Below are 13,243 nucleotides of genomic sequence, written 5' to 3'. Positions count from 1 at the left end.
GGACTAGGCCAAAGCCTGGGTTGCTCCTATGTTGTCAAAGCAAAGTTGGACTACAGTGGCACAAAACATGGGACATCACTCAGGAAGGCAAGAGGTGTAGCCCACGGTGCTGATCCTGTGCATACTCACACACAAGTGCCATCTGCCAGTTATAAACATGTGCTACAGTGCAGAGTGTAAGGCCATTTCTTTATAATTAGGATCTTGCTAGGGGTTGCAGGTTGGCCTGGGGCATTCTATCTTCCTGTTTCCCCATCCCAAGGGCTGAGATCATTGTATGGGTGCCCTCTGTGCTCTGTTCAAAAATTAAATATGTGGATGGAGGAAAAGGAAGGAAAATTATATAGTTATTTTATAATACATTCAAAATAAAATAAATAATTTTTTAAAAAATAAGTAAATATGAAGCTGTGCATGCCTTTAATTCCAGCACTCAGGAGTCAGGTACAGGCAGATCTCTGTGAGTTCAAGGGCAACCTGGTATATGAAATGAGTTCTAGCACAGCCCGGGTGGTTATTCAGGGAAACCTTGTCTCAAAACATCCCCAACAAAAATGTGGTACTATGCTTAATCCACACTCATATGGAAGACTGTCACTACTTGCATGAGGGACAAAACTCAACTCTAGGAGAGCTTTGAAAATGTCAAAGGCAAAATATAGGATTTCTAGAAAAGAGGCCAGAGAGATAGCTCAGTTGGCTTAGCGCTTGCTACAAAAACCAAAGGGCCAGAGACTGGATACCGAGCAGCCACATAAATGTGGGGCAGCCATGGCAATCCGCCCACAATTCTAGTGCTTGGGATTAGAGAGGATCCCAAAGCAAGGAGCAAGCTTGATAGCTAGACTAACCTCATCAGTGAACTCTGGGTTCAAGAGAGAGCCTCAATAGCTAAGGTAGCGAGTGATTGAGAAAGATAATGTGGTGTCAACCTTGGTCCTACACATGCATGTGAACAGGCATGCATACATACCCACACCCACATACGTGCCCCTACACATGCACACATGCATGTACGGCACATACACAATCAAAACTGCACTTGTGGGAGGAGGCATGGGAAACTATCTCCATGACCTTGGCACAGGCAACGGTTCTTCTCAACAAGCAAGTTCAAGAGGAATATGCAAGCCATCCTGTCTGTGCTTCCTAGACAACCATGCAGCGGCCGGTTCCTCATCAGCAACCACTCCTTCCCAGTGAGGTCCCCGCGCCCTAAAGCAGCTCACTGTGTACACATACCCTGCTCTCCTTAGCCATCTCCCAGGCCTGGATAATGAGGTGCCTGTGTACTGTTTCACTCTCATTAGCAGAGCTGAGAATAGTGTCCTACACATTTATGCTCATCTCTGACTATTCTCCTACAGACACTCCCAGGAAGCAATGTAATGAAATCACGGCAGCATCTTTCACGTCCTGGTACTGCTGTAGAGTCCCTTGCAGAGCAAGGGACCCACTCCACTATCTTCAGCAGCTTTAAAGGGTGTCAGTCCCAACCAGCCAACCAGGAACTTGGGCACTAGTGACACATTAAAACAATGTGGCATAGAAACACTTGCTTTCATTTGTGTTCCTTGGAGAAAGCTCTCTGGAGCTTCTGGTCATTGTCTACTGTACTCTGGGCTGGATTAGTAGTTAGCGTAAGCTTGGTTTGTTGGAATCAGGTCAAGATGATTAGTGGGCAATGAATTTAGGTGACAAATGCTTTAAGACTAGGTGTGCTTGGAATTGCGATCACAAGGTAGGCACATTTCTTACTTTAGGTCACACTAACAACAACAAACAAAAAGGTGTGAAGGTCACAGTCTCAAAACCTAGTCATGTGGCTGGACCAATGACTCAGCAGTTAAGAGCTCTGGTTGCTCCTCCAGAAGACTCAAGTTCAATTTCCAGCACCTACATGGCAGCTCAACATCCATCTATGCCTCTAGTTCCAGGACTTCTAAGGGCACTAATTATGCATGTGATACACAGAGATACATGTGGGCAAAACACCCATTATATATAAATATTTTTATTAAAAAAAAAAGAAGAAGAAAAAAAAAAGAACCTAGCTACAATGTAGTATCTAACTTAGAGAACCAAAGGGATGTTTTTGACTATTTCATTATGAGGACTAGGAGATATGGGAAAACCAGTCAGGGCTGTAGAGAGACAGGCGATGAAGAATGGAGGAGATTACACCCAGATAGCTGAGGGTGTGGGCTTGTCTGATACATGGTCCGCCTCTGGCAAGGTCAGGAAGCCAGGTTGCTTGCTCCATGCAGAAAGAGCCATAGCTATGGGCAATAGAGAGAATCCTATTCTTTGAGCCCCAGCTACCTCTAGAACTCCTTTTGGGAATATTTTTCCCACTCCATGAGCACAGAACCATTAATACCCAGAATAGTATGGGCATGGTCCCCCAGGGAAACACTAGTAAGTTCCCTCTATTTAAGTTCAAGACATTGGTATCAAGTACTGTGAAAATACAGCCACCTGGGACTGTGCAGACAAAAACACAGATCAGCCGTAACTGCACAGTCAGCAGAGGAAAGGCTCAATTTAAGTGCTTATCAGTCACATAACTTAATTACGAAGACCAGAAGAAAGTTCCAGCACTAGGCCAGTGCCTCAGGGCTTCCTTCCTGCTTGTCTTCCTTCACTGCCAGTCACCGGAAGGCTCCACACTGGGCACTGGGTCTCTTTATTCCTATATTCTCTCAAATTGAAATTCCCCAATATCTGGTGACTCCTGCACCCACTCAAGCCCAGTGCTTCCCAAAGGATGCTCAGCCCAGCCAACAGCCTTCCCTTGGCTATCTTGGCAAGTCTTCCAGGTACCTGCCAAACCACATCTCTGGAGCCCCCTACAAACTCCTCCCCAGACTTCTCTCACCAACTTAGACCAAAACCTAGGGACTGTCCTGCATGCATGCTCACCAGCAGATGAACAGCTCTAAGTTGGTCCATCCAGGCAGGGCACAAGGCAGGGCATGCTTGCCACCCTCCCAACTGCATTCTCTGCTTCCCCAGCCTCCACAGTATCCTGCTAGTGTTTTGAACTATCTGACAGTGTGCATTCATCTCTCTGCATATTAGGTTTAGGAAGTATTTAAAAATGAGAGTTGCATCTATCCTGAATAGAAGCAGATTTTTTCCTAAGTAATACAGTCCAGCAGCCATTCTCAAACAGCGATGTCTAAAATACTGGGGCTTAGATGCAAGGCAAACATATTGTGAGTTACAGAGTTTTTATTGTACATAGTTTCTGCTCATGTAGACACATAATGACTTCATTATGGGGGAAAAAGACTTTTAATATATGTGGTGGTTTGAATATGCTTGGTTCAGGGAGTGGCAGTATTAGGAGGTATGGCCATGTTGGAGGAAGTGTACCATTGTGGGGGTGGGCTTTGAGAGACCTTCCTTCTAGCTGCCTGGACAAGTCTTCTGTTTGCCTTTGGAACAAAATGTAGAACTCTCAGCTCCTCCTGCACCATGTCTGCCTGGATGCTGCCATGCTTCCTGCCTTGATGATAATGAACTGAATCTCTATACCTGTAAGCCAGTCCCAATTAAATGTGGTCCTTATAAGAGTTGCCTTGGGGAGACTCCTGTGAGCATGGCAGAAGGAGGACCCAGCACAGAGACCCCTGTGAGAGACCCAGCATGGAGAATCCTGTGTGCATGGGGTTGAGGAGTGTTCCAGGCACCACTAAAGGGTCCTTGCCACGTAGGGACCCAACGTCTCAGCTGCTCTAAAGAAAAGAATGTGAGTGGAAGCGAGGGAAGGATGGGATGGAAGTAGGTTGCCTGCTCAGCTCTGGCACAGACAACTCTCTTATAATCTTTGAGCTCACTTTGTCTTGAGTGCAGGTGAGAGTGAAGGATGGGGTACATGATCAGGCCAGGAGTCTATTTAGTGATACAGGGAAAGTCTTTGAATGAAGTGATACTTCTGAAAAAAAAAAAAAAGAGTTGTCTCTTCACAGCAATGGAAATCCTAACTAAGATAATATGTCTCTCTCAGCATGTAAGTATCAAATGACTATATCTTTGGACTGTAGTGCATTAAAATATTTAATTTTAAAAACTACTATTTGAACAGGGCAGAGGTTGTACATACCTTTAATCTCAACATTTGGGAGGATGCAGATGCAGGCAGATCTCTGTGAGTTTGAAGCTAGCCTGATCTACAAAGCAAATTTCAGGACAGCCAGGGCTGTTACACAGAAACTCTGTCTCAAAACAAACAAACAAACAAACAAACCAAACCAAATAAACAAACAAAAATGAGTGGTGACCTGGTGTGGTAGCTCACCCTTTTAATTCCAGCATTTGGAAAGCAGAGGCAGGTGGATCTTTGTGAATTCCAGGTTACCTACTAGCCTGGTCTATATAATGAAACTGTGCCTTTAAAACAACCAAACAATGTGGCACATCCCAACAGGCAGTCTGTCTTAGCCAGTGTTCTATTGGTGGGAAGAGGCACCATGACCGTAGCAACCCTTATCTAAAGGAAAAGCGTTTAATTGGGGCTTGCTTACAGTTTCAGAGTCCATTGTCATCAGGGCAGGGAGCATGGTAGCATGCAGACAGCTGTGATGCTAGAGAAGGAGCTGATCTACATGATCTATATCTGCATCTGCAGGCAGCAGAATGAGCAGAGCCACTGGGTCTATCTTGGGCTCTTGAAACCTCAAAGCTCACTTCTAGTGACACACTTCCTCCAACAAGGACCCACCTCTTAATCCTTTCAAGTAGCGCCACTTCCAGGTGCCCAAGCACTTCAATCTATGAACCTATGAGGGCTCAAACCACCACACAGTCCAAATACAAAGAGGGTTGAGGCAAAGCAGTGCTGCCTGCCTGCCTCCCCTTCTGAGTGAGCGGGTCTATCCTTGTAGCTGCCATTCTCTACTGACCTCAGCATCCAGCTACTTGAACCTTCCTACATAGTTTGATTGCCAGTGACATCCCAAGGAACTTCTGGCTTTCGGTGCAGCATTAGGACTGCTGAGGGAGGGACTGGCGAGATGGCTCAGCGGGTAAGAGCACTGACTGCTCTTCCGAAGGTCCGAGTTCAGATCCCAGCAACCACATGGTGGCTCACAACCACCCATAATGAGATCGGACTCCCTCTTCTGGTGCGTCTGAAGACAGCTACAGTGTATTACACTGGAGCGGGGCGGAGCGAGCTGGACCGGAGAGCAGCCATACACATGATGGCTCATGGCCATCTGTACAGCTACAGTGTACTCATACACATAAAATAAATAAAATAAATCTAAAAAAAAAAAGAAAGAAAGAAAGAGAAAAGAAAAAGGACTGCTGAGGGGGGCACCTGGCTTAATACCCTTACAGGTTCTCGACTTCTCCAGTGTGCAGACAGCAGACAACCATCACTGAACTATCCAGCCCCACTATGTGAGCTGGAGAAGAGTCCTGTTTGATTGGCACCCACTGACAAGCCTTAGTACACTCAACACTCCTCACGAGTCGGCTGCTCATGAAGTCTGAGGTGCTTAGCTTCTAGCTGCTGCAGTTGCTGGCTTCCTTCCACAATTGATCCTGGGCATTGCAGAGTAAGAAACTGCTGTTGCAGAACATCAGGGCACTAAGAGTCTGCAGACAGAGAAAGGAGCCTGCACTGGGCACTAGGCCAGGGCCACAGCCTCTGAGATACTCAGAGGCTGTGGGTTTGGTTGCTAGGTCCAAATTGAGATTGCATTATCCAGTAGAAGTGATCTCACATAACCAACAGCTGTGGGTGGTGACGGCCAGGCTCTGCCTGAGAGTAGCACTTTGTGCCCTGCCTGTGTCCCAACACAGCACAGGTCTAGCTGCCCTGATCACCAGTGAAGCATGGGGACCACCAAGCCCAACGGGATTGCAGGTTGCTCAAGGAACCTCACGGATTCCTGACAGCTTCCTACAGTCTTGTTTCTAGTTGCTGAGAGAAGCTACACTTCAGGGAGGCTTGAAGGCTACCTCTGATGTGTGTCTTCATTTAACGAGTGGGTTGTAAAGGGAAGAGGCGAAGCCCAAGTGAGACCTGGAAAAGGAGCCAGACAAGGTACCAGGTACAAGGTCCCTGTGCCACGTCTTCCCACTAGTCAGCCTTTGAGGACTCTGAGCACATCTGGCTTCTGGGATATCCTTCTGCAGCTACCTGTTCCCGTAGTGGGCTCTGTGTCCACACAGCAAGGGGCACCTCCTTATGCTGTCAATCATGTAAGTACCTGAACTGCGAGATTTCTGGTATACATGGTTCCAGATGGGTCACAGAGCTGCTGAAGCTTGGCAGCGGCTGGAATGTTTTTTTGTTTTTGTTTTTGTTTGGTTTGGTTTGGTTTGGTTTTTCGAGACAGGGTTTCTCTGTGTAGCCCTGGCTGTCCTGGAACTCATTCTGTAGACCAGGCTGGCCTCGAACTCAGAAATTGACCTGCCTCTGTCTCCCAAGTGCTGGGATTAAAGGCGTGTGCCACCACTGCCTGGCCAGAATGTTTTTTATAAGCAGGTAAAGGTACCCTCAGGATGCTGTGAGATTGCTGTACACACTGCACATAAAACACATGTGGTACTGCTGCAGTGGGCTTGGTGATGGAGTATCTGAGGATGTGACAGAAATGGACGGCTTGGTGATCTCCATGGCATAGCATTCTTTTAAAAAAAAAAAAAAAGATTTATTTATTTATTATATGCAAGTACACTGTAGCTGTCTTCAGACACTCCAGGAGAGGCCGTCAGATCTCATTACGGATGGTTGCGAGCCACCATGTGGTTGCTGGGATTTGAACTCAGGTCCTTTGGAAGAGCAGTCAGTGCTCTTAACTGCTGAGCCATCTCTCCAGCCCCACAGCATTCTTTATATGAAAAAGATCCTTGTTGTTACAGGAGAACAGAAGGCACTGCTACTGGGTCCCTAACAAGTCACTCACCCTGTCTTTGAAATGCTTTGGAGGGCAAGCAAAATACCTGGGGCTGCAAGTGTGGTCACAGATGTAGTCCTGCCACAGTAAGGGGCTCTCGGTATACGTAGTTTATTTTTCAATGCACAGCCAGTGCTGGCTTCACAAAGCAGTTGTTGAACCCTGAGTTTATGTGTGCTCACACCAACTTACTCTGTTCAGTTCAAGTCCACTAGGAACACCTCAAGGCAAACTCAGTGTTGGCCCCAGGACTGTATTGTTTGACAAGGTCCCCAAGGACCTATGGCACACAGCTTCTGTGGGAGGAATATCCCATTGGTCAGGTGTCTCAGTGTTCACTCCCAATAGGTTTTGAACTCCTAAGTCTCTCCACCTGCCATTCTTTTCCCCAGAGATACCTGCCAGGATAAAGGAGTGGGGAACCTCTGCAGAGACCTGGTCACATCCTCCTTTATACAGGATCATTTGACTCCAGGGGCAAGAGCTTTGGGCAAGAGACTTGGGGAAAGAGCTTAGGGCAGGAAACCTGTGATGGGGGTCTAGGATGGGGGGCCTGGAGCAGGAAGCCTGGGACAGGAGCTGGGGACCAGGAGTAGAGGCTGAAGCACCCACCTTGCTCTTCTCCTGCTGCAGCTCGATCTGGATGTCCGTGAGCTTGGCTCGCAGCTCCTCGTTGGCAGCCTGCAATGCAGCGAGTGTCTCTGCTTTGTCCCCCTTGGCCCGGCTGCCTGCACCCTTCTTTGACATGGTGAGGCTGGATGGCCAGAAAGACGCCCAGAGGCAGCTGCTCCGTCTGGGCCAGGGTGTCCACGCCAAGCTCTTGGCAAGTGTCCTCCGCTACATTTTCTCAGTCACCTGAAGGAAAAACACACCCATGGTGAACAGATTGTATCTGCATGGCCAGATGCCACAGTGACCCTTCAGTCATGGGACATCAGCCTAGAGCTCACCCTTGGTGTTGTGGCAGGGGCATAGCTGACTCCTTGTCCATTCTCATCCAAGATGCTGTCCTGAGAATCAAGTCTGATCACAGGCCATCTGCCACTGGGCAGTATCCTCAGACTGGGACTCTGTGCATTGGACATGCTATTCTTTTGCTCCTTTACAAAGAATTTGGTGTGCAACTCTAAACCTAGAGTTTCTTTTCACGTGTGGGTGTGAGACCCACGACAGCAACAGTAAGTGTAAAGCATGAGCTAAGAAAAGTTAGTGGAATAGAGACTACAACCCAGGGTCAATCCAAGGATTCACAAACTTCATTCAGGAAACTCAGTGGCTGGAGGAGGAGGAGTAGTGAAGAGATGGGGAGGGGAGAGGAGGGAAGGGAAAGAGAAAGGAGGGAAATAGAGGGAAGGATAGGAAAGAGAAGTGAGCACACGGGTCTCGAGGAGCTGTTTGTACATTCACAGAGAAGTGGGGTACCAGCTCACCAAGGAATAATCCACAAACCCTGACAGGACTCTCTAGAGCACTAGATCCCAGCTTAACCCTCGGCTAGCTGCCCTTCCCTCCTAGGAATGGAAGCCTTGAATGTGAGTTCTCTGTTGCTATGCAACTAGCTGTGACACCTCCCAGGTGTCTGTCCATCACCCATGTATGTCTAGGGCATGGGAGCCACCTAGGCTGGTCTCTTAAATGGGTTTTTTTACTCTGTTTATACTATTGGCTAGAAACACCTTTATCTTTACAGAAATGATTGAGCAAAATGGTTGATTGCATTCAAGTACCCTGACGGCCTTGGGATAGGGAGCTATGCTGGATGCTGGGGAGGAAGCCATAGGCCCTAGTGTAGCTTCACTAACTTCTGTGACCAAGGCGTAGTCTTTTCTCCGGCTTCTGAGTCTCCATACCCTGCCCAGCTAAGCCTGCTGCCATCCTGCCTACGTCCCATCGTGGCAATTCTGTACCCGCTTCCAGCCAATAGTATCAGGCAATAGCCCAGAGCCATCTACATTCCTGCTTAAATTTACACACACACACACACACACACACACACACACACACACACACACACACCTCCCACTGCCTCATCAGTTTCAGGGCCCCTGTAGGATCACCATGGTCACTCCAAGACACCAACTTTTACCCAGTGTCTTTGGTAGGTTTTGTTGGTTTTGTTTTTATTTATTTTAAAATAAAACTCCTTTAGGTACGGTATCACACACCTTTAATCCTAGTATTCATGAGACAGATTTATATGAGTTTGAGGCCAGCTTGCTTTACATATCAAACCATAGAACAGCCAAGACTATGAAATGTGACCCCCATCTCAAACAAAAACAAAAACAGAAAGAGAAAAGGAAAAGAAAAAAATCTACAGGTCTTGCCTCGATAAAAGCATGTTACCAGCCCCGCACAGAGGTAACCAATGCCAAGGTGTGTGTGTGTCAGGGTAGTTTCCAGAAGCTCGGGGCTCACAGCCCAAGTTGCTATGCTGATGAGACAGTACAGGCCTAGGTGTTCTGAGAAGGGCCATCTAGAGCCACCATGGGGCAGAGCCTGCCTGAAGTAGCACTGGGGGCAGAAGGCAGCAGCAGGCTGCAACAGGGCAAGGGTGGATTAGCAGCCTCAGTATATCAGAACTCTCAGAGGACGGAACCCAGAGACAGCAGAACCCTGGAAACTAAGGATGTCCTTGGCTTCCCATCAGCTCAGCCCAACACAAACGTGGAGAGGATGAAGAGTGGAGTCACAGGAAGGGAGCTAGGTACTCCTGAGATATGCACTCAACCCAGGAGGGCAGAGAGCAGGGATAGCAAGTGCTTCTGGTTAAGTCTCTGTAACGTGCTATGTTTGTATAAGAGATAGGACAAAAGCACTGGTTATTGAGCTAGAGAGGTGACTTGGGAGGTTAAGAGCACTGGTAGCTTTTTAAGAGGAGCCAGGTTCGAGTCCCAACACTGCTATAGCAGCTTACAATCATCTGTAATCGTTTCAGGGGCTCCAAAGCCCTCTTCTGACCTCTGTAGGCGCCATACATGAATATGGCACATAGACATAGTTGCAGACAAAATAGCCACTCACATCCAATAAAACAAATATATATATATATATATTTTAAATTCTGGGCATCTTAAATGGCCATTAAAGTGTGTTCGATCATTAATAAATAAAGAGCTGCAGACATTCTGAAGGGAAGCCTGAGATCTACCCCAGGGCTTCTCAGCTCCTAGGCGAGCACTGCTTTGCTGTCGTCAGTGCACAGCAGAACTGAATTTTTCATGCTTGCTTTGATGAAGTCATTAAATTAATAGCTCCATCTACCATTGCCTGTTTTGGGGTCTCCAAGGAAGTAATAAATTTTCTTCCCAGAACCACGGTAGAAGGGTTAGGGTGACCTCTGCCAATAGCTGTGAGGAGAGATACAGCAGACAGGCAGAGCTTTATGGTTGATAAATGTGCCCCTTGGTGAGGGTTAATAACCACTGTAAACCTCAGGGTGCTCACTGGAGGCCCATCTGGGAAAGGCTACCTTCCCCACTCTGTCCCTGCTGGCCCTTGGGTTTGTTTAATATCCAGCTCTGATGTGTGTTCTGATGTCACCGTGTGACCTAAAAGACATGGAGAGGTCAGAGTCAGTCCTCATCACCCAATGCCATTTGAAGCACTGTCTCCTCCCTGGCCTAAACCATAATTCATGATCTTTCTGGATTGTCACATGCAGCCTTGCAGTCTTTAAACAGGCCCAGGTTCTTCCTGGTCACCTTATTTATGGAGAAGAGGTTACCTTACGACTCTGATAATTCATTTCCATGAAAGCCTAAAGTGAGGGGAGGCAGGTGACAGGTCCTCCAAATCTAGGGTCTGAGAGAGGAACTAGGAGGAGAGACAAAGCTCCAGGCCATGGGGCCAGCATTCCTTCATTCAGCAGGACCCACACAGTGATCCAGCTGGTCCTACTGCCCATAGAGGGCCATGGGGACAGCAGCAGAGTCCACACCTGAGTTTCTTCCAGGGATGCAGAGCAGGTAAGGCCCCATGGTAGTCAAACAGATGCACCCCCTACTGCAGCTAATTTCCTGTAAACAACTGCTACTCAGGGTTTTGGGGGGGTGGGGGTGACAGCAAATCAATTGGCCATTGGTGTGTGATTGCAAATGCTGGTGACCAAAGAGCAGGATACAACCTGGAAGCCAGGGGAAGAAGCACCCTCCACAGTGGAACAGGGAGCTTCCAGAGTAGAGATTAGCATGATGGCTGGTTCGAAGAAGTGGATCTCTGGATCACTGGACTCGGTGCTGCTGAGAAGCTGGATGCTATGGGAAGAGGATTTTGGTAGAAGGCATTGGAGGATGAACAGCACCTTAGCGCAGAGCCGAGCCGAGATCTGACTAGATATGCTGAATCCCAGTGTTCAGAGTTTCCCCCCAAATCTGCTGCTGTGACATCACCAATTCTAGAGAGAGCCTCCCAGGGGTCCTATGTGAGCTACACCATCACACATGGAGCAGACAGTACATGGAAGGATGTCTAGGCAAAGTCCGACTGCATTTGTCTTTTCTAGGAGCTAGAAACAGAGGTCCTGAGTGGAAGCAGAGGCATTTGACGACTGTGGCAGCTCCCTGGGATGGCCAGGTACAGAAATGGCTCCAGGGAACATGCCAGCCACTGCATGTCCAACAGGCCACCCTACCTGCCCCCAACCAGACCTAACATGAGGCTCCAGCTGAAGCCTCTCAATACTCATATCTGTCTCTTGTCTTATGTTTGGAATAAGAATAGACCACAAGCTGGGCGGTGATGGCACACGCCTTTAATCCCAGCACTTGGGAGGCAGAGGCAGGCGGATTTCTGAGTTCTAGGCCAACCTGGGCTACAGAGTTCCAGGACAGCCAGGGCTATACAGAGAAACCCTGTCTCAAAAAACAAACAAAACAAAACAAAACAAGACAAAACAAAAAAAAGAGTAGTTCACAGCTCTGGATAACTGGACAGAGGACTTCTCTTAGGAACTCGGAATTGGCTTCTTGGCACTGAGGGGCAGTAGTGATATATAAGCCGGCCACCAGAATGATGCTTACCTCCAAAGCCACTGACTCAAAGCATCATGGCTTTAACTTCCCTGGGTATCCCAGAACAGAGAGGTCAGATTTAGGTGCCTACTGTGGCAAGCCTATGGATAATTAAGGAACCTTCCTCTCTGGCCTTCCAGATTGGGCACCATGTCACTGTTCTTCCAAGGAACATACCTTGTCCCTTCTGTCCAGCACTCAACTTCAAGAACACCTACTGTGCTATGTTGCTTGTCAGGAAGTAACATATTACCAATTTGACAAGAAAAACAAAATATTCTATTTGGATACTGTCAAAGTCATCAGGCTGATGGACTTCTGACATGTTGTCCTTCAGTTATGACAATCAACGAGACAGCTTGCGGCAGGTGCGATGGAACGTGCGAAGAAGTGCTTAGCATGCTGAGCTGACGGCAGCCCTTGGAAACAGGCATAGCAGCTGTCGTGTGTTAGCTGAAAGATAGAGTTATCCAAGGCTTGGGCTGTGGCCTCATTTCCAACCACATTTCAAAGAAACCACTTATATTGATCATATATAATGCCCCGGGAGAAATAAAGTTTACAGAAAACAAGGTAGCTGAATTCTGTGGGAAGTGAGAGAGGGAAGAAAAGGAAGCCTTCTGATAAGAAAATAAGCTTTCGCTTCTATCTGAGGTCTCTGTGAGGCAATCAGAGCCCTGCTAGTCAAGTCACACCCACTGGAAGGTTATGATTGACAGGAGCTGGGGAAGGTTTTTAGTTTGAGCCCATTGTTGTGCTGGCCAGTTTTTGTCAACTTGACCCAAGGAAGAGTCGTCTAAGAAGAGGGAAACTAGATAGAGGAATTGATATTGTTATCTTTCTTTCTTGTTTGCTTTCTTTCTTTTGGCATTTCAGAAGGTTATGCTGCATTACATTTGTACTTTGAAATTCTGTAGCAACCCAAGTGTGTTTGCCACAAGCATACCCAGTGAGGCAACTGCTGTAGGGTGCTATGCCCTGGTCCTTTGGTAGAGGGATCTGGCTGTTCCCTCAGCTATCTAATGGTAGTTGATGTCTCCTTCAACTCGCCATCTGGGATATGTGAAGCAAAAGGAGAATCTGAAGTTCTCTGATATGACTTCCTGGGTCACCAGGTCCCTAGTCAGCTACCTTCGTTCCTCTCCAGTGTTTTGTTATATTAGTTTCACAGTACAAAGATCACACTAACAGAAGGGAAAACACACACATTGTCCACGTCTTCCCAGACACACAGTCTTGCTGTAGCTTCTTTTTTTTTAAGATTTATTTTATTTATTTTATGTGTATGAGTACACTGTAGCTATACAGATGGCCGTG

At 47.4% G+C, this 13,243-nt stretch overlaps 1 protein-coding gene across 3 annotated transcripts in view; it reads right to left on the bottom strand.

The window, feature by feature from the left end:
- The window catches only part of Jakmip3 (Janus kinase and microtubule interacting protein 3), a 114,628-nt gene that overhangs the window by 64,601 nt on the left and 36,784 nt on the right, over window positions 1-13,243 (bottom strand). For all 3 annotated transcript variants that reach the window (XM_031388675.1, XM_031388676.1, XM_031388674.1), the window contains exon 2: window positions 7,527-7,769. In XM_031388675.1, coding sequence (XP_031244535.1) covers window positions 7,527-7,661 — 135 coding nt within the window. In that variant the 5' untranslated portion in view covers window positions 7,662-7,769. The remainder of the gene's footprint in view (window positions 1-7,526; window positions 7,770-13,243) is intronic.

Source organism: Mastomys coucha, unplaced genomic scaffold (genome assembly GCF_008632895.1).
Source record: "Mastomys coucha isolate ucsf_1 unplaced genomic scaffold, UCSF_Mcou_1 pScaffold21, whole genome shotgun sequence".
Taxonomy (NCBI): Eukaryota; Metazoa; Chordata; class Mammalia; order Rodentia; family Muridae; genus Mastomys; species Mastomys coucha.
The sequence above is the reverse complement of the archived record's forward strand: the minus strand, read 5'-3'. Positions and strand labels throughout refer to the sequence as shown.